This window comes from Stegostoma tigrinum, chromosome 11 (genome assembly GCF_030684315.1).
Source record: "Stegostoma tigrinum isolate sSteTig4 chromosome 11, sSteTig4.hap1, whole genome shotgun sequence".
Taxonomy (NCBI): domain Eukaryota; kingdom Metazoa; phylum Chordata; class Chondrichthyes; order Orectolobiformes; family Stegostomatidae; genus Stegostoma; species Stegostoma tigrinum.
The window spans coordinates 6,727,371-6,753,280 of NC_081364.1; the positions used below are offsets into that span (position 1 = coordinate 6,727,371).

General features: G+C 45.1%; 1 protein-coding gene across 4 annotated transcripts in view; it reads left to right on the forward strand.

The window, feature by feature from the left end:
• The window catches only part of LOC125460469 (plexin-A1-like), a 512,196-nt gene that overhangs the window by 233,993 nt on the left and 252,293 nt on the right, over positions 1 to 25,910 (forward strand). For all 4 annotated transcript variants that reach the window (XM_059649731.1, XM_059649734.1, XM_059649733.1 and 1 more), the window contains exons 6-8: positions 2,683 to 2,806; positions 3,845 to 3,998; positions 7,434 to 7,533. In XM_059649731.1, coding sequence (XP_059505714.1) covers positions 2,683 to 2,806; positions 3,845 to 3,998; positions 7,434 to 7,533 — 378 coding nt within the window. The remainder of the gene's footprint in view (positions 1 to 2,682; positions 2,807 to 3,844; positions 3,999 to 7,433; positions 7,534 to 25,910) is intronic.

Sequence of the window (25,910 nt, forward strand, 5' to 3'; positions counted from 1 at the left end):
ACACCATATCTGCTCTCAGTAAGTGCTTTATTTAATAATTCCCGAGTTTGAATGTTTTATTGAAAGGACCCTCTGGCTGAATTTGTTAGCAATAGAAATGCTGACAATGTGAAAAATGATGTAATCTGAAATCTAATAGATTTCAAATACAATGCTGGCCCTTTCTTGAGTTATTCAATCACATGCCACTTAATGTTGCCCAAATCTCTTCAGGGCCAACATTTATTGAGAGGTTGGTAACAATAAAACTTTCACCAGATGCATGCGAGGAGGTCTGAAATTCCACAATGCAATTCAGTGTCATAGATTCTCTACCATCCTGGTAAAGGTGGCATGAAATAAGTCAGAGCGATGATTCACTCGGGGCTAGTTTCGGCTTTTAGATGCAAAAGAGGAAAGCAAGATGGAGCAGCACGGTGGCTCAGTGGTTAACATTGCTGCCATACAGCACCAGGGACCTGGGTTCAATTCCCCCCACAGGCAACTGTCTGTATGGGATTTGCTCATTCTCCCCATGTCTGCATGGGTTTCCTCCTATAGTGCAAAGATATGAAGATTAGGTGGATTGGCTATGCTATCTTACCAGTGGCATCCAGGGATATGCGGATTAGCCATGGGAAATGTGTGATTACATGGATGGGTTGGGGAGGCAAGTCTTGGTGAAATACTCTTTGGAAGATCACTATGGGCTAAGTGGCCTTTATCTTCACAATGGGGATTCTAATGAGCAATGGTGTTACATTTTACAAACAAGTGAAAAAGGAGCAGGAGTAGACCACTCGGCTTGCTTGAGGCTAGCATGCCGTTCAATCAGACCCTGGCCCAGTATTGTATCTTGAAATCCACATTCCCATTAATCTCCGATAACCTTCGATTTTTCATAACAATCTGTGCAATCACATCTGCCTTCAAAATAATCAATGACTCCACCTCAAGCACCTTCTAAAACAGGGAGTTCCAAAGTCAGTCAACCCTTTGAGAGAAAACGAATTATCATTGCGTTGGTCCTAAAACAGGGGCCCCTAATTTTAAGACAGTGTCTTCTTATTTTGGACACACCCATAAGAGTAAACATCCTTTCTACGGCTACCTTGTCGAGATCATTCAGGATCTTATACACTTCAATCAAGTCAATCACTCTCAGTTTCCACGGTGGCTCAGTGGTTAGCACTGCTGCCTCACAGTGCTAGGGACCTGGGTTCAATTCCACCCTTGGGTGACTGTTTGTGTGGAGTTTGCACATTCTCCCTGTGTCTCCCTAGGTTTCTTCCCATAGTCCCATGATGTGCAGGCTAGGTGGATTGGCCATGCTAGATTGCCCCTAGTGTCCAGGGATGGTGGGGTTTTAGGAGAATGTGTCTGGATGGGTCTGAGGGTCGGTGTGAACTTGTAGGGCCAAAGGGCCTGTTTCCACACTGTAGGGATTCTATGATCTATGAAAACAAGCAGAATCTATCCATAAGACAACCCAGTCATTCAAGGTACCAATCTAGAGAACCACCTCCAGAGCATTTACTTCTTTTTGAGAATAAGGGGACCAGAACTACACACAGTATTTGAGATACAGACTCACCGATATCATGTATAACTGAAATATGACATTCTTAGTTTTAAGTTCCATCTCTTTCATAATAAAGAATAGCGTCCCATTAGCCAGCTCGAATACGCGCTGAGCCTGCATTCTAACTTTTTGTGACATGTGCGCTAAAATCACAAAGGAGTGCTGCTCCTTTGTCAGGAAGAAGGAGCAGTGCTTGAAAGCTTGTGATTTCAAATGAACCTGTTGGACTGTAACCTGATGTTGTGTGACTTCTGACTTTGTCCGCCCCAGTCTAACACCGGCAGCTCCACATCAAAAATATCTAGATCTCTCTACACCTTGGACTTCCACAGTTGTTCTCCATTTAAGTCACGCTTTGCTTTTTCATTCTTCCCGCCAAATTGCACAATTCACCTTTTTCCTCATCTGCCAGGTTTAAGCCCTCTCTCCCAACCTGTCTGTATTTATCCATCTGCAGACTCCTTGTGTATTCTTCACAACATACCTTCTGACCTCGCATCATGCCTTTTTGTTTGTATTCATTAATTCCTGGGATGAGAGCATCATCGGCTGGGCAGCATGTTTTGCCTATCCTTAATTACCAAGAGCGCAGCTAAAAGTTAACCACATTGCTGTGGGTCTGGAGTCACATGTCAGCCAGATCAGGCAGGGATGGCTGTTTCCTCCCCTAAAGGGCATTAGTGAAGCAGATGAGTTTTTCCCCAACAATCAGCAATGGATTTATGATAATCATTAGACTCCAAATTCCAGATATTTATTGAATTCAAATTCCACCATCTGTGGGATTCGAACCCAGGTCCCCGGAATATTATCTGTGTCACTGGATTAACAGTCCAGTGATAATAGTACCAGGCCATCACCTCAGCATGTGCAAGTTTAGTTACTGTGTCTTCACTTCTCTCACTCTAAGGGGAGATCCTTCGTGAGTGTGATGGACAGTAAAAGTTGGACCATGTTTTCTGCATGATTCTTTGTAACTCAGAACAGAAAAAAAGTGCTGATTGTGACAGTGATGGCCACATCCCCAAAGATAAATCAGCACGAATAAACATGTCTTGGTGGTTTCGAACATTTGGCATTTGAGGACAGATGGTAACCGATGACCCTTCATTTTGCTTCAGATGTTCTCGTAAGGACAGATGTGATCGAGCCAATGAGTATCAACGTTTTGCATCGAACCTTCGCCAGTGTGTCCAACTGAGTGTCCAGCCCAGAAATATCTCAGTCACCATGTCCCAGGTTCTGGTGAGTGACATTACATTTGGTGTGTGTGTGTGTGTGTGCACGCATGCATGTGCTGAATTAAAATGGGTAAGCATCCCAATGGTGTTTTAATTTTCTGAACAAGCCCAGTTTACCACATCGCTGATCTGAGTTCGGCACCTGATCATTCTCAATGTTATCACCCTCACATAGAAGCCCCTCACTGGGCCTTCTTGCCAAAGGTCTGGGATTTGGAGAAAAGTGGTGTGGGAGGGACAAAAAGAGGGAGAAGTGGGATGGATAGATTGGAGCTGCTGGGTGGGGTACAAAGAAGAAGAGAAAGGGGTGAGAGAAAGTGACTTGTTTATTTTTAAATTTTTAAAAATGCATTCATGGCACGTGGACATCGCTGGCTGGCCCAGCATTTCTTGCCCGCCCCCAGTTGTCCCTTGAGAAGGTGGGGCTGAGCTGCCCTCTTGAACCGTTGCAGTCCATGTGCTGTCGTTAGACCCACAATGCCCTTAGGGAGGGAATTCCAGGATTTGACCCAGTGGCAGTGAAGGAACAGCGATTATATTTCCAAGTCAGGATGGTGTGTGGTTTGGAGGGGAACTTGCAGGGATGGTGTTGCCATGTATCTGCTACCCTTGTCCTTCTAGATGGAAGTAGATGGATTTGGAAGGTGCTGTCTAAACAGCCACTCACAGGATACATTTTGCTGCTCCTCATTATCTTCAGTGAATAAGTTGAGCATTAAGTTGTGGATGGGGTGCTAATCAAGTGGGTGGCTTCGGATGTTTTGGTGTTGAGTTTCTGGCCTATTGTTGGAGCTGGCCTTCTCCAGAATTGGAAATTGAGTGATGGAGCTGGACCAGTGTCTTTGTGAGCACCACTCTAACTGGGATTGAGTAGGTGCAGGTGAAGAGGGGTGAACTGAAAGACTCAGGAAAACGGTCACTGTGCAATTTTCTGATTCCTGCTTGTATTAGTCATGGTGTAATAGGGGCTGTGCTCTGTGTTGGAATATTCATATTCTGAAAGATTTGTTCCCTCTGTGTCTGTCTCTCTCTCTCTCTGCAGTTGATTTTACAAACCCGCAATGTTCCCGACCTATCCGCAGGAGTCAACTGTTCCTTCGAGAATTTCACTGAGACTGAGGCTCGGATAATGGACGGCCGGATCTATTGTCGGTCTCCCTCAGCCAGAGAAATTGTCCCAATCACGAGAGGCCAGGGTAAGTGTGCCCCATTTGGAGTGCGCTGTGTCACTCAGCCTGTAGCACTGCTGAGGTCACCAGCTGCTTTAGATCCAGTGACTTCAGGCCCCCGTTCCCCTCCCCTCTGATTGCTTATTTAGTTTAAAAATGAAAGATTTGCATTTGTACATCACCTCTCATGGGTTATCCTTCAAGCTCTTTAAAGGCAAATTTATTTTTTTAAGTGTAATGAAGTGAATTTAGCATGTGATTTTGTGCACAGTGTGATCCCATTTCAAGAATGATATCAGGGAAGATAGTGGCTTTATGTTTATGTCACTGGGTTAGTATTCCACAGGCCCAGGCTAACTAATCCACTTGGGACATGGGTTGAGGTCAGACGATGACAGCCAGCACAATTTAAATTTGGTGTATAAATCTGAATGTGATGGTGACCATGATAACCATCTGGCTCACTGATGTATATTTCAGGATAGAAATCGGTCATCCTAACCTGGTCTGGCCTACACATGACTCCAAACCCGCACCAATGGTGTTGAGTCTTAAACTCCACTCTGAAATGGCACTCAGAAAACCACTCAATTCAAGGCCAATTCGGGGTAGAGAAGAGATGATGGCTTTTCCAGTGATGCCTGCGTCCTCCAATAGAATTACAAAGGGACCCGATAACTCTGATTTCTCTCCAGAGCTGCTGTCAGACCTGCTGAGTTTTTCAGCACTCTCTGTTTTTATTCCTGATTTCTGGCATCTGTAGTTCTTTTGGTTAATCTATTTTGGCATCATTTGTGGTCCCGTGACGTTGGCTGAGAGATAAACATGTGGCCAATCCCTGCTACACTTCATTATTTTAGAATTTTGTAGTGGAATGGGTAAGTGGTCATCAAATCCCCACAGTGAGGATGCAGGCCATTCAGCCCATTGGGCCACACTGCCCTTAAAACCACATCCTACCCAGACCCGCTCTACTACCTTATCCCTTTGACCCTGCATTTCCTGTGGCTCAACCACCTGGCCTGCACATTACAGGGCAATTCAGCATTGCCAATCCACCTCATCTTAGGACTGTGGGAGGAAACCAGAGCACCCGGAGGAAACCCACGCAGACGCCGGGAGAATGTGCAAACTGCGCACAGACGGTTACAGGAGACCTGTAACCCAGGAGACCTGGTGCTGTGAGGCAGTGGTGCTAAGCACTGAGCCACCTGTAATGAGTAAGTGGTGTTCACCAGCTTTGTCACTAGTCAGGACTTCTGACAGTGTCACCTTCCTTCACTGCACTGAAGTGACAGCTCTTGTTCGTTTCTGCTCTCAAGTTTTTAAAGCGTGACACTTGAACCCATACCTGTCTGACTCAGAGAAGGAAAGCGTTACCTGTTGAGGCACAGTTGACGTCATTCATAAATACTGGCCTTGCCAGTGACGCCCCCAACCTGAAACTGAATAAAATGAAGTTCTTTTCCTGGATGATGTTTCAGGGCATTTATTGCCTCCATTTGCATATCGTGCACTCTGTGTCTGATTGATCTTTGCAGGGGACATGTGGACATTTAAACCCTGGCTTGACTCATGCACTTAACGAGATGACATTGTGGGATATTCTTGGACATGTCACAGCTACAAGTTTTGTTCGGTTTGGGAGTGTAAAAGGCTTAACTTTACAGTTTTCGCTTCAGGCGTTCCACAGTTTGCCAGCTTTTTTTTTGAGGAGCCTCAGGAGTTACATAAACAAATGTTAAACCCTGCGAAGTGCCAAGGGTAGGACATTTACACTGGAATAAAATTTTCGAAAAAAGATTGTTACAAGCTCTGCTGCAGATGTGTTCCAGATGTTTGCCTGGTTCGCTCCTCCTGTTCTCTCCATAAGTTGCAGAAGAGGAGAGCGGGAGAGTCAAGAGTTAGTGAGACAACAAATCTCTCTCACAGCTGTCTTCAATGAGTGGGGTGGGGGAAGAGGAAAATGCAGTAATTGATAGTCCCTGCTATTACCTTGTGTGTGGTTTTGCTCATCATTTGATGGTGGTGGCCATGCGATGGTTGATATCTCCGTTAACGAGGCAACGTAGCAGGTACTTGGAGTAGGTTGGTCCTGGGGGAAGCCCATTGCTAAGGCTGTAATCCAGGATATTTTTGCTGTGAACCTTCTGTGCATCAAACTGTTGAGACTACACTCACAGAATCTGTCGCCATTGATATTTAAACTATTCGTACTGATGCCATGAGTCAAGATGAAAGATTATCGGGGGCAGATGCTAGAATCTAGATTTGGGGTTAAAATCAGATCAGTCATGGTCATATTAGGGACACTGGTTAGGCCACATTTGGAATGCAGCATTCATTTCTGGTCCCCATGCAAGGATGTTGTTAAACTTGAAAGGCTTCAGAAATGATTTACAAGGATGTTGCCAGGATTAGAGGGTTTGAGCCATAGGGAGAGGCTGGAATAGACTAGAGCTGTTTACCCTGGAGCATTAGAGGCAGAGGTAAGACCTTATAGAAGTTTATAAAATCATGAGGCTGGTACAAATTCAACATTTAAAAGACATCTGGATGGGTAGATGAATAGGAAGGGTTTAGAGGGATAAGGGCCAAATGCTGGCAAACGGGACTAGATTAAATTAGAATATCTGGTTGGCATGATTGTGTTAGACCAAATGGCCTCTATTTGGTTGGCATGATCGTGTTAGGCCAAATGGCCTGTTTCCAAGGTGTACATTTCTGTGACTCTACGACTACGAATAGTGGAACAGGAACAGGGCTAAGTGGCTACGCTTGTTCCTTGTTCACATCCACATGTGTGGGATCGAGGGGGAAGCTTGTTGCACGGACCCTGTGAAACAGTTTTTTCCAAAATATTGTTCTGACATTCATAACTTATGTGGTGTAGCTGCCCTGTTGCCTTTCTATTGGGAACATAATCCTGCCTTTGACAGGAGCCTTGGGCTTGGTGCTGGTCATGAGTTTCTATTTGCTGCTGTTGCACTGGACTGTATTAAAATGTACGCTTTGTTTGGTTGCTAAAGCAACTGTTGCCTGCGGACTAAATAAATTCCATTGGTCACGAGGCTGACTGAATGGATTTTGCTGAATGTCAGAGGGTTTCCTGTAACATAGATTCTGTTTGCTGTCAGTCCTATGCTGTGTCCAATTGAGTGGTTTTCCCAGACGTCCGTGCATTCACCTCTGTGAGGTTTGTATGATAGGAAGGCCTTGTCGATGGAGCTTTCTTGAAGGGATAAATGAGTTTTACATTGTTGGAAACATCATTATTTGAATGAGACATTAAACCGAAGCTACAGCTGCCTGTTCAGGAAGAGGGAGAGAGTTGGATTGGAGAACGAAGCCTGTGAAGGGATGGGATTCCACTGCCTTTTGTCCTTGACTTTATTCCATGTCTTATAATCATCCTAAAAGGTCCATAGTGACAGTCATTTTGTTACTGTCTGCTTTGTGCAGGAGACAAGCGGGTTGTGAAATTGTACCTGAAGTCCAAAGAAACCGGGAAGAAGTTTGCCAGCACCGACTTTGTGTTTTACAACTGCAGTGTTCACCAGTCGTGAGTATTAAGTTCATTCATTCTAAATATTGGCCCTTTCCTCTCTCTGTCTCATCTGGGCTGATGCTCTGACAGTTTGCCAGTGTCAGTCCTTAGCTCAAGGATCATATTTCACAGTGGAATCCAGACCATGTGCATTGGAAAGACCATGTTCGTTGACAAGATCATATGTGTTGAAGGTCGTGGAGCTGAGCTGCATGCCTCTGCCTTGGGCCGATTATTCTGAACGTCTTTCATTTTCTATTTACTTACATTGTGTGTAGCTGCTGCTCTATGTTGGGGGCAGAGGGAATGCTGCACTGTCAGAGGAGCCGTGTTTCAGGTCAAGATATTGAGCTGAATGCCAGTTTATGTTTGTAGACCCCAGGCTTCTGTTTTGGAGAGGAGTGAATCATGCAATCTCTCCAGTGTGGAAACAGGCCATTCAGTCCAACATGTCCAGACTGAATCACTGAAGAACATCCTGCCCAGACTACCCCCATACCCTATATTGTAATCCTGCACTTTCCGTGGCTAATTCATCTAATCTGCACATCCTTGGATACTCTGGGCAATATAGCATGGCTAAGCCACCTAACCTGCACATCCTTGCGTTGTAGGAGGAAACCGGAGCACCCGGAGGAAACCCACGCAGACACGGGGAGAATGTGCAAACTCTACACATACAGTCATGCAAGGGTGAAATACAACTGTGATCATGCTTCCAAAGGCACTTCATTGGCTGTAGGGCATTTTGGGGGCCATGCTGAGGGTGGAAAGTCACTGTAAAAATGCAAGTTATTTTATCTGCTGGGAAATTGCTGGCCTGAGCTAGAAGATGTAGTTGACTGCAGCGTAGATTTATCCAAATGTTACAAGGGCACCAAAGTGTCAGATTCTGATAAGATTTTATCACAATTAGGCTTGTATTTTTGAACACTATGAGGGAAGGTTATGTGTACACATTACGGAAGCAGGCCATTCAATCCACACCGAACTTGTGAAGCACACCCACCAATCTCTGTAACCCTGCATTTCCCATGGGTAACCCAGCTAGCCTGCATGCTTGAGCTTGGCCAATCTACCTAATCTATTCAATTTAGGACTATGATAGAAAACCCATGCAGATACAGGGTGAACATGTAAACTTTTACCAGGCAGCTGCCCAAGTGTGGAATCAAATCCTGATCCCTGGTGCTGTGAGGTAGCAGTGCTAACCACTGAGCCACCGTGTAACCCTGAGGAACTGAGGATTTTGAAGAGGGTAGATGGAGGAAAGCCATTTCTGCTGGATGAGAGAGAGCTATGCAATCTCATTTGGGACAAAAAGTTAAAATGGGGCTTTTTAAAAAAGAGAATCTGAGAATCACGGGATCCTACAACGAGCAGCAAGCAGAGCAAACTCCACTCATTCGATCATTTAAAATCCGAGATAGATGCCATTGCGGTGAAATAGAGAGAGCTGTATTGGGATAAGAAGACAAGGCAGGTCCATAGGGTTACATTGCAGATCAACCACAATTTCATTGAAAGGTAGAATTGACTTGAGGGGCTGAATGGCTTTCTCTTGTTCCACTGCTTCTTTGTGATGGCCATTTGTAAGACAGCATTGAAATGATTTTGATCAGCTCAAGGGCTGAGAGAAGTGTGCAGATTTTCCCTGTGTCGAGCTATGTATCTGGAATGTGTGTGTAATATTAAGTGATGCCCTGTAGCTTTCCTCACAGGCAGTCAGCAGCAAGGTTGTGATTCGAACATGCTGAAATGGAGCTGTGTTTAACCTGTGTGAACATTCCCAGTGGCTAAATAGGGACATGCTGAGATCAGTAAGGTACCAATTGTTGTGGGAAGGTTTCTGTTGATAAGGCAGCTGCTTCTACAAATCTACCTCCTGCACTGGAGAGGGGCCAAGATATCAGGTCAGGAAAACCAGCAGGAAATACTCACGGATTTGAGTATTTACAACACTTTGAAGTGTGTTTGATGCTGTAGAGCTCTCATTGTACTGTTACTGACAAATATACAAATTAGGAACAGGAGTAGGACACTTGGCCCCTTTGAGCCTGCTTTGTCATTCAATAAGATCGTGGCAGCTTTGATTATTCTATGTTACTCTGTATACTCTAAATATTACTCTATATTCTCTGGTAACATTACACCCCCTCACTTTATCAAGAATCTATCTACCTCGGCTTCACCAGTGTTCTGTAATTGCCAGGGATTTCCCTATTTCCTTTCTTGAAGAGAGGAATTACATTTGCCCCTCTCCAGTCCTCAGGTACGACTCCAGTGGAGAGCGAGGATGCAAAGATCTTCGCAAGTGGCAAAGCAATTGCATTTCTTGTTTCCCAAAGCAGCCGAGGACAAATCTGGTCCGGGCCTGGCAACTTGTCAATCTTAATGTTTGACAAAATTTTCAGCACATCAGCTTCCTCTATCTCTATCCATTCCAGCATGCACACCTGCTCTTCAAAGGTTTCATTCACTACAATGTTCGTTCCTTTCGTAAAGACAGAAGCAAAAAACTCATTTAGGGCTTCCCCTACCTCCTCAGACTCCACACACAAGTTCCCTATGCTATCCCTGATCGGTCCTACTCTTTCTTTGACCATGCTCTTATTCCTCACATAAGTGTAAAATGCCTTTGTGTTCTCCCTAATCCGTTCTGCCAAGCCTTTCTCGTGCCCCCTCCTGGCTCTCCTCAGACCATTTTTGAGCTCCTTCCTCGCCTGCCTGTAATCCTCTAGAGCTGAGCTTGACCCTAGCTTCCTCCATCTTATGTAAGCTACCTTCTTCCTTTTGACGAGAAGCTCCACCGCTCTCGTCATCCAAGGTTCCTTTATCTTACCCCTTCTTGCCTGTCTCAGAGGGACATATTTACTCATCACTCGCAACAACTGCTCCTTAAACAGTCTCCACATGTCTATAGTGCCTTTACCATGGAACAATTGCTCCCAGTCCATGCTTCCTAACTCATGTCTAATCGCGTCATAGTTTCCTCTTCCCCAACTAAATATCCTCCCATTTTGCCTAATCCTCTCCTTCTCCATAGCTATGTAGAATGTGAGGCAGTTATGGTCACTATCACCAAAATGCTCTCCCACCACAAGATCTGATACCTGCCCCGGCTCGTTTCCGAGCACCAAGTCTAGAATGGCCTCTCCCCTCGTCGGCCCGTCAACGTACTGCGTTAGGAAACCCTCCTGAACACACCTTACAAAAACAGCTCCATTCAAATCTTCTGCTCGAAGGAGGTTCCAGTCAATAGAACATAGAACATAGAACATAGAACAGTACAGCACAGAACAGGCCCTTCAGCCCACAATGTTGTGCCGACCATTGATCCTCATGTATGCACCCTCAAATTTCTGTGACCATATACATGTCCAGCAGTCTCTTAAATGACCCCAATGACCTTGCTTCCACAACTGCTGCTGGCAACGCATTCCATGCTCCCACAACTCTCTGCGTAAAGAACCTGCCTCTGACATCCCCTCTATACTTTCCTCCAAACAGCTTAAAACTATGACCCCTCGTGCTAGCCATTTCTGCCCTGGGAAATAGTCTCTGGCTATCAACTCTATCTATGCCTCTCATTATCTTGTATACCTCAATTAGGTCTCCTCTCCTCCTCCTTTTCTCCAATGAAAAGAGACCGAGCTCAGTCAACCTCTCTTCATAAGATAAGCCCTCCAGTCCAGGCAGCATCCTGGTAAACCTCCTCTGAACCCTCTCCAAAGCATCCACATCTTTCCTATAATAGGGCACCCAGAACTGGATGCAGTATTCCAAGTGCGGTCTAACCAAAGTTTTATAGAGCTGCAACAAGATCTCACGACTCTTAAACTCAATCCCCCTGTTAATGAAAGCCAAAACACCATATGCTTTCTTAACAACCCTGTCCACTTGGGTGGCCATTTTAAGGGATCTATGTATCTGCACACCAAGATCCCTCTGTTCCTGCACGCTGCCAAGAATCCTATCATTAATCCTGTACTCAGCTTTCAAATTCAACCTTCCAAAATGCATCACCTCGCATTTATCCAGGTTGAACTCCATCTGCCACCTCTCAGCCCATCTCTGCATCCTGTCAATGTCCCGCTGCAGCCTACAACAGCCCTCTACACTGTCAACGACACCTCCAACCTTTGTGTCGTCTGCAAACTTGCTGACCCATCCTTCAATCTCCTCGTCCAAGTCATTAATAAAAATTACAAACATTAGAGGCCCAAGGACAGAGCCCTGTGGAACTCCACTCACCACTGACTTCCAGGCAGAATATTTTCCTTCTACTACCACTCGCTGTCTTCTGTTGGCCAGCCAATTCTGTATCCAGACAGCTAAGTTCCCCTGTATCCCATTCCTCCTGACCTTCTGAATGAGCCTACCATGGGGAACCTTATCAAATGCCTTAATATTGGGAAAGTTAAAGTCACCCATTACAACAACCCTACTACGTCTACACTTTTCCAAAATCTGCCGACCTATGCTTTCTTCAATCTCCCTGCTGCTATTGGGGGGCCTGTAGTAAACCCCTAACGAGGTGACTACTCCCTTGCTGTTCCTAATTTCCACCCATACTGACTCAGTAGGCAGATCTTCCTCGACAATGGAAGCTTCTGTAGCTGTGATACCCTCTCTGATTAGTAGTGCTACACCCCCTCCTCTTTTTCCCCCCTCCCTATTCTTTTTAAATGCTCTAAACCCTGAAACATCCAGCAACCATTCCTGCCCATGAGAAACCCATGTCTCTGTTATGGCCACAACATCATAGCACCAGGTACTGATCCATGCTCCAAGTTCATCACTTTTATTCCTGATACTCCTTGTGTTAAAGCAAACACACTTTAACTGATCCCTTGGTTCCTTCCCAGGAAAATCCTTCCCACTAGCTGGTCTGCCTCTTGCTACTGCCTCACCTGCATCAACTCTCACCTCCGGTGTACAGCTCAGGTTCCCACCCCCCTGCCATACTAGTTTAAACCCTCTCGAACTACTCGAGCAAACCTTCCATCCAGGACATTGGTCCCCTTCCAGTTCAGATGCAACCCGTCCTTCTTGTACAGGTCCCACCTTCCCCAGAAGGCATCCCAATTATCTACATATCTGAAGCCCTCCCTCCTACACCAGCTGCGTAGCCACGTGTTAAGCTGCGCCCGCTCCCTGTTCCTCGCCTCGCTATCTCATGGCACCGGTAGTAAACTAGAGAATACTACTCTGTTCGTCCTGCTTTGCAGCTTCCATCCTAACTCCCTGAAATCACTTTTTATATCCTCAATCCTTTTTCTGGCTATATCATTAGTGCCAATATGTAACACGATTTCTGGCTGTTCGCCCTCCCCTTTTAGAACCTTATACACCCGATCGGAGACGCCCCGGACCCTGGCACCAGGGAGGCAACATACCTTCCGGGAATCCTGATCCTGACCACAAAATCTCCTGTCGATTCCCCTAACTATCGAGTCCCCTAACACGAGTACATTTCTATTCTGCCCCCTTCCCTTCTTTGCCACAGTGTCAGGGTCAGTGCCAGAGAACTGACTACTATGGCTTTCCTCTGGTAGGTCAACCCTCCCAGCAGTATCCAAAACGGTATACTAATTGCTGAGGGGAATGCCCACAGGGGGATCTCTGCACTGTCTGTCTGTCCCCTTTCCTCCCCCTAACTGTAACCCATCTATCGTTGTCCTGAGCCTTAGGAGTGACCAACTCCCGGTGACTCCTCTCAATTACCCCCTCTGCCTCCCGAATGATCCGTAGTTCATCCAGCTCCAGCTCCATTTCCCTAACACGGTTTCCAGCTACCTTTCTCTTGTACTCTTCATTTTGCCCCCATATTAATCTTCTAGTTATTCTAACGTTCTATCCAATCTTCTGACTTGCCACCCATCTTTTCACAATTATATAGTTTTTGTTTAAGTTTGATATGATGGTTAAGTCTCTAGTTAATGACAGACAGTAGATCCTCTTCTGAGAAATTTTCTTTCTTGTTGGAATGTATCTATTCTATACATTCTGAAATATTCTATTAAAGTTCTCCCACGACATTTCAAATGACCTCTCCCTTAACCACTTTATCAGTTCATTTTATTTAGCGATATTTCACACACTCATGAATGCACTTCAATAAGTTTAAAATTGTGGTTTGGACCTACTCTTCTCTCCCTCAACCTAAATGTTAACAGTTTAGCTTTTTAACAGATAAAACCTGCCAGTGGTGAATCAGGAGGATACGCTGCTTTGTAATAAATAGGGCAAGAAACAAAGGTCAGGCGCTTAATGTACTGGATCGTTAGAGCAGACTTCTATTGTGGTTGTACAGTAGAGACTATTTTCAACAAAAACCTGCAATCCAAGTAGTTTGTGTGGTCAAAACAAACTGCAAAAGAGCACTGTGAAACCAAGGACATTCACAAATGATGGGCATCCCTCAATTTATTAACTCAAGTTAAGTAGCAGGGGCTGGCAGTGGGCATTGTGAAAGAAATGTTTTTGCTTTGGTGGAGATGGAAGCCTTTTATCCAAGTAAACCACCCTTGCCTTTGGAATTGATAGTTGGCACAGCTCTGTGCCAGGTGATAGAGCATGTTCTTTTCTGCAATGGATTCTGGGAAAAGAACTCTCCATTATAAATCATACAATCCCTACAGTGTGGAAACAGGCCCTTTGGCCTAACAAGTCCACACTGACCCTCAAAGCATCCCACCAAGACCCTTTTCCACTAGTCTATACATCCCTGAACACTATGGGGCAATTTAGCATGGCCAATCCACCTGGCCTGCACATCTTTGGACTGTGGGAGGAAACCCACACAGATGTGGGGAGAATGTGTAAACTTTACACAGACAGTCACCCAAGGGTGGAATTGAACCCAGATTCCTGGTGCTGTGAGGCAGCTGTGCTAACCACTGAGCCACTGTGCCACCCTAAATGGGGTAGAGAATGTGGGCACTGATCCCGGCACCTCTCACATACAAAGCGAGCCCTCTACCATTTGAACTAATTCCAAGCTGTAGCGTTTTTTGTTTGCTGTGCATAAATTTCTTGTATTGTCACAGTACTTGATCTCAGGAATACTTTATTGGCTATGTATGTTTGTGGGATGGTCCTGAGCTCGTGAAGGCAATATCTGAATGCAGAGTCGATTTCTTTGCATACAAAGGCTGCTTTAAAAATTAGGGCACATACAATCAAATGAAGGTCGGCTAGATCCGCCATTTGTTTTCATTAGTCACATTTAGAAAGGAAAATGTCCTATGTAAACTTGCCACGCTGCTGTTGCACTCTATCCTCACTGGGGGCACTGCATCACTGATGAGTCAGTATCATTACAATGCGATTGGTTTGCAGTGATTTTTTTTTATTTGAGCTGTAAGCACAGGGATTTAAGGTGGAAATATACAGCAAGGACAAAAGGCGTGATTTTAAAATGGAGAATGAGTCACTCCTACTCACCATGAAACACTTACTCCCCCACATTCTTCAGTCTTGTTACATCTGAAAATCTTCACTTCCCATGACATTGTCTCAGGGGAATAGCTGGGATATTGAAAATATGAGTGCATCCAATAAGGGAACAGTTAAATGTTGAAAGCAGTTGAGCTTGCTCTTTACGATGTATTGAAGGAATCAGGAGATTTTTGTTCAGCTGCAGTGAGAGGAGAGCTCTGGTTGCTGACGGTGCACATTCATCTGATATCTTGTCGCAATGCACTCAGCTCGCATGGCCGACACATACAACCTCACTGTTCCCAAAATACACACATGTAGGTCAAAATGTCTATCTCTGTACAGCTGCAGTGAATAAGGGTTAGCTGTACCTCTGCTGAGTTGATTGTAGCTGCAAGCAGTGGGGTGACCTGGGGTTAGACACTGTCCATGTACAGTATATGGCTGTTCCACACCCTTGGCTGCTCCTTCCTACCTGCAGGTAATGGTCACAGAGCTGTGGTTTATTTCTGAGATAATGGGAACTGCAGATGCTGGAGATTCCAAGATAATAAAATGTGAGGCTGGATGAACACAGCAGGCCAAGCAGCATCCCAGGAGCACAAAAGCTGACGTTGTGGTTTATTTCTGATGACTTTGCTTTTGTTTGTGTGTATTTAACTTCTGTCTGCATCTTTGTCTCTCTCTCTTTCTCCCCCTCTCTCACTCGCTCGCTCTCCCTGTCTCTGCCCCCTCCCTTCCTCTCCCTCTTTCTGCACATCTGTCTTTCTCGCCGTCTGCCTATCTCTATCTCCATCTGCCTCTTTCTCTATCCCTTTCTCTTTCACTTTCTCTTCCTCTCTCTTTCTGTATCTCTCTCTCTATGTTGCTCTCTCTCTGTCTCTGTTTCTAACTGTCTCTCACTCTGTCTTTGTTTGTCAGTCCTTCCCTCTCTCTCTGTCACTCCATCTCCCTGTCATCTGACACTCCTCCTCTCTGTCTGTCTGCTCCCTTTATGTCTCTCTGTTTTACTCATGCTCTCTGTCCATATTTCTTTAGCTCTGTTTCTGTCTGTCGTTCAGCACGTCTTTTGTCTTTCTATCTAGCTCATTCTCCGTCTTCCTTGCTATTTCATTGTCACCATGAATGCTCCCTACTCCCCATTTGCCCTCTGACAGGGATCTCTCCCCTGCATTGCCAGACCCTATTTCCACTTTGGTGACACTGCCCCTCTCTGTGAGAGGTAACACACCGAGAGGGGAAAATCCCTGGGAAGGTTCGGTAACTGGGCAGGTAGGGCTGTGGGTTGGGTGCATTTAACATTTTTCAGATGCTTTATCACTTTTAAACTCTCGCAAACCCTTTGCAAACGTGTTTCACCTTTCCATTTACTCTGTCAGCTTTTATAACTTCAAGGCTAAATAACCCATTCGCACTCTCGGAGACTCTAACTATGCCTGAAGCTCATTTGCTAAAGCTTCAATGTCATGGATTTCGCGGCACAGTTTGTTCCCCATCTCCTTTGTCTTTGAAGTAACTCATGGTTTAATCAGGTCTGACAGTCTTAACCATTTGGCTAATTTACATCAAAAAGCAGGATGGCCAACTGGAACATTGGTCCAGATGGCAGTGGTGTAACCTCCTTTGATGTTCTGTTTGGGTATCATTGCAGTGTACGTGATCTGTATTGGCTGGAGTCTCAATCTTGCAGCAGTCCTGGCTCCTTCCCCACCCCGGCTCACTCCACCTCACTCGGCTTTCGAGTTCCCCTCTGACTGTCTGACTCGAATTGTGTCAGGCCCTGGCAGGATCCATGCCATCGTACGGTTCTGGCTGCAGGTTCCAGCTTTCTGCAGTCTTGTTTATTCCCATGGATTGCTGGAACAGCAAGGAATGAGTGACGGCCAAGTGGTATTATTGCTGGACTGTTAATCCAGAAATTCCGGTGATGTTTTGGGTTCAAATCCTGCTCATTGTGCAGAGCACAGTACAGGCCCTTTGGCCCATGATGTTATGCTGACCTATTATCCCACTAATATCAATCTACGCTGCATATGCTATATTTTACTGTCCTCCATGTGCCTGTCTAAGAGTCGCTTAAAAGTCTGTAAAGTATCTGACTCCACTACCGCTGCCGGCAGTGCATTCCACTTGCCCACCACTCTCTGTGTGAAGAACCTACCTCTGACATCTCCCCTGTATTTTCCTCCAATCACCTTAAAATTAAGCCCCCTCGTAATAGTCATTTTCACCCTGGGAAAAATTCTCTGACTATCCACTCTCTCTATGCCTCTCATCATCATGTACACCTCTATCAAGTCACCTCTCATCCTTCTTTGCTCCAATGAAAAAAGCCCCCACTCCCTCAATCTTTCCTCATAAGACCTACCCTCCAGTCAAGGCAGCATCCTGGTAAATCTCCTCTGCACCCTCTCTAAAGCTTCCACTTCCTTCTTATAATGAGGTGACCAGAACGGAACACAATATTCTAACAGTGGTCGAACCAGAGTTTTATAGAGCTGCAGCATAAATAGTAGATTAGTAGAACTTGGATTCAATTATAAAGAAATCTGGAATAAAGAGTCTGATGATAACAAGAAACCACTGTTGACTGTTGGAAAAACACCATCTGGTTCACTAATGTTCTTTAGGGAAGGAAATCTGCCATCCTTACCTGGCCTGGCCTACATCTGACTCCAGACCTACAGCAATGTGGTTGACTCTCAACTGCCCTCTGGGCAATTAGGCAATCAATGCTGGCCTGGCCATGTGATGCCATCATCCTATGAATGAATAAAAAAAAATTCTCTGTTGAGGGGGGTTTTGATTGAAACTTGCAAAATACTGAGAGGCCTGGATGGCATGGATGTGTAGAAGATGTTTCCACCAGCGGGAGAGACGAGGACCTGGGGGCACAGCCTCAGAGTGAAAGGATAACCCATTTATAACTGAGATGATGAGTGAATATGTGGATCATTTTGCAGCAGAGGGCTGTGGAGGCCAAGTCTTTGAGTGTATTTAAGATAGAGATGAATAGGTTCTGGATTAGTAAACAGATCAACAGTTACAGAGAGAAGGTAGGAGAATAGAGTTGAAAAACTTATCAGCCATGATTGAATGACATAGCAGACTCGATGGGCCATATGATTTCATTCTGCTCCTATATTTTATGGGCTTATAATATCTTTGGTTAGCAGTTTGGCTAACAGGGAACTTGGGACTTCTTATTTTGTATATCAATGTGGTTTTATGTACCTGCTGTTGATAGAACTTCCTCGCAGTCCCTCTCCACTCCCTCATCTCAATTCCTTATTCTCTTGCACCCTTGTTATCTATTGACTGCCCCCTGGTTTTGGTCCTGCTTGCTTTGAGTGACAATTCTTTGACCCAGTCTGCTGCAGCATGCCCTCCGTAGTGGAATAGCCTGGCCACTCTGCCCTGTGGAATGTGGTACACTTGAGCCTGCCCCAGGCTCAGGTCCACTTTGCAAGAGAGAAGGATTGTATTGATGCTGCTGCTTTTTCTCAGGTAGTAAGATCTGCCAATTCAGCCCTCAGTTTCTTGCTTATTAGTTGAGGCCTTGGTGAGACAGTGCCTGAAGTACTGCATAGTTTTGATCTTCCAACTCAAAAAGGCATGTAGCAGCCATAGCTCAGCTAGTACCAGTGGTGAGAATATCGTAGACCAGGATTGGTTTGACTGGGCCTGCATTCACTAGAGTTCAGGCAGCTAAAAGAGGATTTGATTGAAATGTATCAAATTCTAATCGGGCTGATTTAAAATTCTAATTTAAAAGGAACCTGAGGGGCAATGTTTTCACACAGAGGGTGGTGCGTGTGTGGAATGAACTGCCAGAGGAAGTGGTGGAGGCTGGTACAATTACAGCATTTAAAAGGCATCTGAATGGGTATATGAATAGGAAGGGGTTAGAGGGTCTCAGTGGGCCAAATGCTGGAAAATGGGACTCAATTAATTTCGGATATCTGGTTGGCATGGGTAGATTGGACTGAAGGGTCTGTTTCTGTGCTGTATGGCTCTAGGGCTGGATAGGCTAGATGCAGGAAGTTTGTTTCTCCTGGATGGGGAGCCTGGGACACTGGATCACACTTTCAGGATACGAGGTAGATCATTTAGATATGAGATGAGGAAACATTTAATTGCCCAAAGTGCCCAGGATGTTTAGGCTAGGTGGGTTAGATGTGGGAAATGTAGGGTAATGGGTCTGGGTGGGATGCTCTTAAGAGGGGTGGTGTGGACTTGTTGGGCCGAATGGTCTGTTTCCACTCTGTCGGGATTTTGTGATGATTCTATAATGAGTTGCTCCTGGTGTCTGAAGACCAAGATTTATCCCTCAACCGTCATTGCTGATGAAGTGGTCTATATGTCATGATCACATTCCTGTGTATGGGAGTTGTCAGTGTGCGAATTGGTTCCCATGTCACAAGAACTTCAGTCTAAAGAAGCATCTTGCCTGTGAGAGATAGTAAGAACTGCCGGAGAATCTGAGATAACAAGGTCCAGAGCTGCCTGAACACAGCAGGCTGAGCAGCATCAGAGGAGCAGGAAAGCTGAAGTTTCGAAACATCAGCTTTCCTGTTCCTCTGATGCTGCTTGGCCAGCTGTGTTCGCCCAGTTCGACACCTTGCTACCTTCTTGCCTGTAATGCCTTCCAGGGCACCCTGAAGTGGCAAAAGGTGCTCTATAAATGCACGTTTTTCCTTTGTGAGAGCATCAACAATTGTGTTGTGACCAAGAAAGAAAGAAAAGAAAGAAGAAAGTTGGCAGGTTAAAGTAATTTGTTTATACACTTAAAAAAAAACAGGTTTCTTTGAATACTGATAACCAGGATGCTGTCTTAATTAACATCCGCTATTAAGAATGAAATAAATTTGCATAGTAATGAACCTCCAATTAACATCTTTTTATCATGTTAATAAACAAACTAGCATCCTGTTTAAAAAATAAAATAACTTCAAGTGGATGGCTTACTGGATATAGCATCTCAAATACATTTGGGATGGGAATGATGAAAAGAAAAATTGTCATTTAAGTACAGCTTGTGCTGCTGGCTATAATTTTCTGATTCAGTTATGGTGTATTGTGAAAATGCAGCATGGAGTCTGAGACTTCAGAGATTAGAGGTATAAACTCATTGTTTTTAAAGTTCCTTTTGAAATATGCATTCTTTCTCCTCTTGCTTGAAGATATGAATAATTAACAACTCCCCTGGATAACTTTCCCCGATTGTAGCTTTTAATGATCATTGGTGCGTTGTTTTTATGTTGCTTGTACCCGAGTTACCCAAACAACATGTGCTACCGTCAAGGTGCATGTCTTTATATTTCTCCCCCTCTCCCTCCATTTTGTTAGCCCTCTTTCACTTCTCACCTGTAGACAGTGACTGTTCACTGATCTTCTTTGGCTCTCTATCTGTAGATCTTCAGTTACAAAGTCCTTATCCTTTGTTTCCAGGTCCCTCCAGATGCCAAGTGTCTCTCGCTCCACAACCCTCCGAGATCCCTGCTCTTCCCCAATTCTGTGGGTTTTATCCTGATTTTAATCATTGCCTTCAGTTGCTTGGGTCCTAGGTAGTGAAATTCCATCCCTACACATTTCTTCTGCAGAAACTCTGCAAAGCCTAGCTGTTTGACCACCCTTGTTGCGAGAATCTTTTTAGATATTTTCCCAGTCAACCTCTGCAGAAGTGTTAAGACATGCCTCAAGAGCAGATGGGACTTAAACCCAGACCTCGCTGACTCAGAGATAGGGCACTTCCACGGTGTTGCAAGAGCTGTATCTGAAATGCTTTGATAATTGCTATGGGAAAGGACATTCCACATCCCTTGGCTATTCTGTGCATGACCTAAGAAGTCGGGTGCCAGCAGGCATTTCCACTGCAGTGGGCATCACAGTCAAGCCTGAGCCTCAGAATGGGTCACAGATTAGCAATCCAGAACAGGAACTGATCCTACAGCCAGACGCCACTGTCTGCCTCTTTAAGGACCTTGGTGATTTCAAACAGAACTTTAATATTCATCAAGATTATTACAGGGTTAAATAAGACAGATGCTGAGCAGATGCTGCCTCTGTTTGTGAGACCAGAACTCAGATTCATCAATAAAAAATAGACACTAATAAATGCAATTGGGAATTCAAGGGGAGAATGTAGAGCTTGCTCCCACACAGAGTGGCTCCAGCAGGTATCAGAGATGCATCTAAAAGAAATTTAGATGGATACGCTAGGAAGAGAGGGAGTAGAGTTAGGTCAGTTTGAGAGAGAAGGAGCTTGTGTGAAGCATAAAATGCTGTCATGTTATGCTTCTGTGCTGGGAATTCCATAAACCTGAGTAACTGACAGTGCTCTGGGTAACTGACTGGCCTTGGGAGGGTGAAGGATGTTATCTTTGAAATAACAGTGTCCAGTTATCTCTAGGAGGAGACTATGAATTATACCACAAGAGAAAGGAGCAGAATTAGGCCCCTCAAGTCTGCTGCACCTTTCGGTCATGGCTGATATGTTTCTCAAACCCATTCCCCTCCCTCCTCCCTGTAACCTTTGATCCCTTTACCAATCAAGAATGAATCCATCTCTGTCTTCAAACCACTCAATGACCCAGCCTCTGCAGCAATGAGTCCCATGGATTCATCACCCCCTGGCTGAAGAAGTTCCTCCTCATCTCAGTTCTAAAGAGTCATCCCTTCACTCCGAGGCTGTCCCTTTGGGTCCTAGTCTCTCCTATTTGTGGAAACACCTTCTCCACATCCACTCCATTCAGGCCTTTCAGTGTTCTGTAAGTTCCAATCAGATCCCCACCCCGTTTTCCTTCTAAACTCCAACGAGTACAGACCCAGAACCCTCAACTGCTCCTCATATGGTAAGTCCTTTGTCTCCGGATCATTCATGTAAACCTCCGGTGGACTCCCTCCAATGCCAGCACATCCTTCCTTAGATACGGAACCCAAAACTGGGGTGATTTGGGTTTCACTTGTGCAGCGATAGATTTTGACTCACTGAAACCAAGTATGGTTGAGTGAAGAGGGGTAGACATTTTTAAATTAATCTGTTCAGGATCACCTCAGGAACTTGAACCCAGGCCTCCTGATCCAGAGGTAGGGACACTACCACGAGAGCTCCTTGGTAATGGCACTGCAGTGCCTCTCCATTAGTAGAGGGTCACCAATCCTCAGGCAAAGGGAAAGCATCTTCATGGGAACCTCAGCTGCTGGGAGAAATGGAGCCATTCTGTTGGAGTTGGTCTGCATCACAGTCTAGCTGTTTGACCAACTGAGCTAACTGACTGGAAGTGTTTTTTTTGTAATGCTTTGCACTGTAAATAAGTGTGACATTGGGTAAAGCTCGGCTCCACTTGTATCCTTCATGAACTGGCATTATGCGTGAGTGTAAAGGATAGACTTAAACTTCAGGAAGGTCAGCAACTCCTCTGTTACTTAATTGGATGGCGGTTGGTTCGTTCCACCTCTAACATATTTTACAGCCATTAAGAAAGAATGGTTTGCATTTACATAGCACCTGTCACGACCTCCTAGTTTTTCATGCCGCAAATGAAGTACTTTGTGAGCTGTTGTTGCTGTTACAGCGTAGGAAGTATGGTGACCAATTGGTGCACAGTTCGATCCCACAGTGAGCATTTGATAATCACCAATCTGATTTTATGATGTTGGTTGAGGGGTACGTGCTGACCAGGACTCCTAAGAGAACTCCCGTCCTTTTTTGTTTCAAAAAGATCTTTGTGATCCACCTTTGAGAACAGAAGATTAATGCCTCTTCTGAAAATGGCACCTCTGACAGTGCAGCTCACCCCTCAGTCCTGCACTGGAGTGACCACATTGATTTCTGCAGTTTATTACAACAATGTGGCTGGATCTTGAAGCTGGTCATTCAGAGGAGGGAGTACATTGCCAGCTGAGCCACAGACACATGCTCTCTAAAGAAAAGACAAACATGATTTCTTTTTTTTAACCTGTGCCCCTTTGATGTTTTTGCTTGGGTGCCTGTAGCCCCTAATTTCCTGGGCAACATTGATCCCTCGGCCGAAAAATGCAAGCAAAATCAGGAGGTCAGGTCAGTGCAGTTTCTGGGATCTTGCTGTGCACAAACTGGCTTCCATGCTTCCTGCATCCCAACAGTGAATACATCATTTTTTGTTTAGAAAGAAGGCCCTGTTGCCCATGTGGTTTAGAGGTGTTTGACAGTTGCGGGAAGTGCTACATCAATGCAAGTCTTCCTTTGTTATTGCCTGCAGCAGTGAGTTGGCAGGTCAGTCGTTAATTTCGGGAGATTCCAGGCTAACCCCTGGAGAGTTGGCAGCCCTCTTAAATCCCTGACTGCTCGAAGCTGCGTGGGCTCGAAGCATACGTAGTGTGCACTTTCCAAAAAGGAAAGCCACGGTCTCTGAGCCCAGAGGCAGGAGCCTTGCTGCAGTTTGTACAAGGCTGGCCCAACAAGGTGTGAAAGGACCTCATAAAGCTAGACAAGATCAAGATCGGGAAAAGAGATAAGTGCTGCTTGCTTGTTTATGCTTTGGCGAGCGATGGTCTGAGCCAGTAAAGCAGATGATCACTGCATCCGTCCTTCAGAGCAGACAACACTTACCATTTGTCTTTGGCGCTGGGTGTGGTTGAAGAATTGCTTTGCATTTTGGCTGCAGCCGCTCACTCTGGCTAGACCCTAAGCCAATAATGTCAGCAGGATTTATTCTTTGGCAGAGGTCTCCCTTTGCAATTATTGTCCAATTAGCTAATGGGGGTTTTGCATCATTGCCAAGCACATGATGTCAGTTTAAGTTGGCTGGTTACACACACACACACACACACACACACACACACACACACACACACACACACACACACACAGTCTCTCTGCATAGGTTGTCAGTGAGAGGATGGTTCGGACACAAACAGGCCCCTCACTTAACATGTGGGTGTAGGCCCAGTCTGAGGTGCCTAACATCTGCCAGAGCTGAGGCCCGGGGATCCGGCTTATGGGGTTGAGCACAGGCCAGTACCCGAGAAGTGGGGCCTGCGAACACCCCATGTGCTCTGGTCTGCAAGCTTAGGCTGCAGGATACCATTGGAAATTCTATCCAGGCCCTTTGACAGTGAGTCAATGTTTGAATGAGACACAGTGCAAATTATAGGCACATGTGGGGCTGACTTCATGAGGGGTGAGGGAGCAGTGGTTGGACAAGAGCAACAGCTTGCATTTGTATGGCACCTTTCACTCATAGTAGACCACTTATCAATTCAGGAATGAATGATGACAGAAAATCGGGTAAGTGACTGAAAGCCTGGTTGAAGAGGAATTAATTCAAAGGAACACCTTGAATAAAATTGGGGCGGCTCGGTGGCTCAGTGTTAACACTGCTGCCTGACAGCACCAGGGACCCACGTTCAATTCCACCCTTGGGTGACTGTCTGTGTAGAGTTTGCACATTCTCTGTGTGGGTTTCCTCCCACAGTCCAAAGATGTGCAGGCTAGGTGGATTGGCCATGTTAAATTGCCCATAGTGTTCAGATATGTGTAGATTAGGGGGATGGGTCTGAGGGTTGGTGTGGATTTGTTGGGCTGAAGGGCCTGTTTCTACACTGTAGGATTCTATGATTCTAAATGGCTCACACTTGAGATTTGGCCATTTAGCCAGGAGGGGACTGGTCAAGGAACATAGAAATAAGTCACTGAGCCTGCTGAACTACTCAATTAGGTCATTGATGATCATCCATCTCAATACCTACCTCCATATTCCTTGATGTCACTAGTCTCCAGAAATCCATCGATCTCTGTCTCGAACATGCTCAGTGACTGAGCTTTTACAGTCCTCTGGAACAGACTGTTCCAAATATTCAATGCTGTCTGAGTGGGGGGGAATTCCTCCTTGTCTCAGCCTAAAATGGCTTTCCCCCTGTCCTGAAAGGTCATGCTCCTTGGCTCGAGACTCACCAACCAGGGGAAAGATCTAACTTACATCCATCCCTGTCATGTTCGGTTGGTAATTTGTAAATTTCAAGATCACAATTCGTTGTCTGTGAATGGAAATGGAGCATTGTCTGCTTGTTTGGCCTAGAGGATGAAATGTCATTTATGAATATTGGCACAGCCAACCTACAACCAAAGGCAGGGACAAAAACAGAAGTTATTGGAGAAGCTCAGCAGGTCTGGCAGCATCTGTAAAGGAAAAAAAGAGTTAACGTTTCAGGCCAGGTGACCCTTCTTCAGAACAGGACCTGAAACATTAACTCTGTTTAATCCTTCACAGATGCTGCCAGACCTGCTGAGCTTTTCCAGCAACTTTGTTTTTGTTCCTGATTTACAGCATCTGCAGTTATTTTGGTTTTTATTTAGCCAAGGCTGGGGTTTTGTGGAAGTGAAATTGCAGTGGTCCTCCAAAACCAGATTGGCCGAATCATGGAGTAGGGACCAAGGGTAAATATACCTCTTCAAACCCTGTCACCCACACCACACACATTGGCCCTACCCCTGTGGCTACACAACTGATAACCAATAGTATAGTCTTACATCCATCATGGAGACATGGCTAGAAGGAGATCACATATTCAGCGCTGCTTGCCTTTTCAAACAGGAAAAGCAATAAGGAAAGGATAGTGGGCTGAATTAATTAGGACAAGATGGTATAAATACAACAGCAAGAATTAACCTTGAATCAGCTGGTGTGGAATTCATATGGCTGGAGCTAAGTAATAACAAGGGAGTGAACACACATTCATTCAGTAAAGGGCAGGAGACAAAAATAGGCCAGTTACTGGGGAAAGTAGAAGATTAGTGGATTGAGACTTTTTATCAGTTGTATTTGTGAAAATACAGTAAAATATGTGTGAGCCACCACAAAAAGCAGCACCATTAATTATAGAAGTTAGAAAATGTTACAGTCTGTTATAAAAGATGGAGTAGCAGAGCATTTAGAAATAGGTAATGTGATCAAGCAAAGTCAACA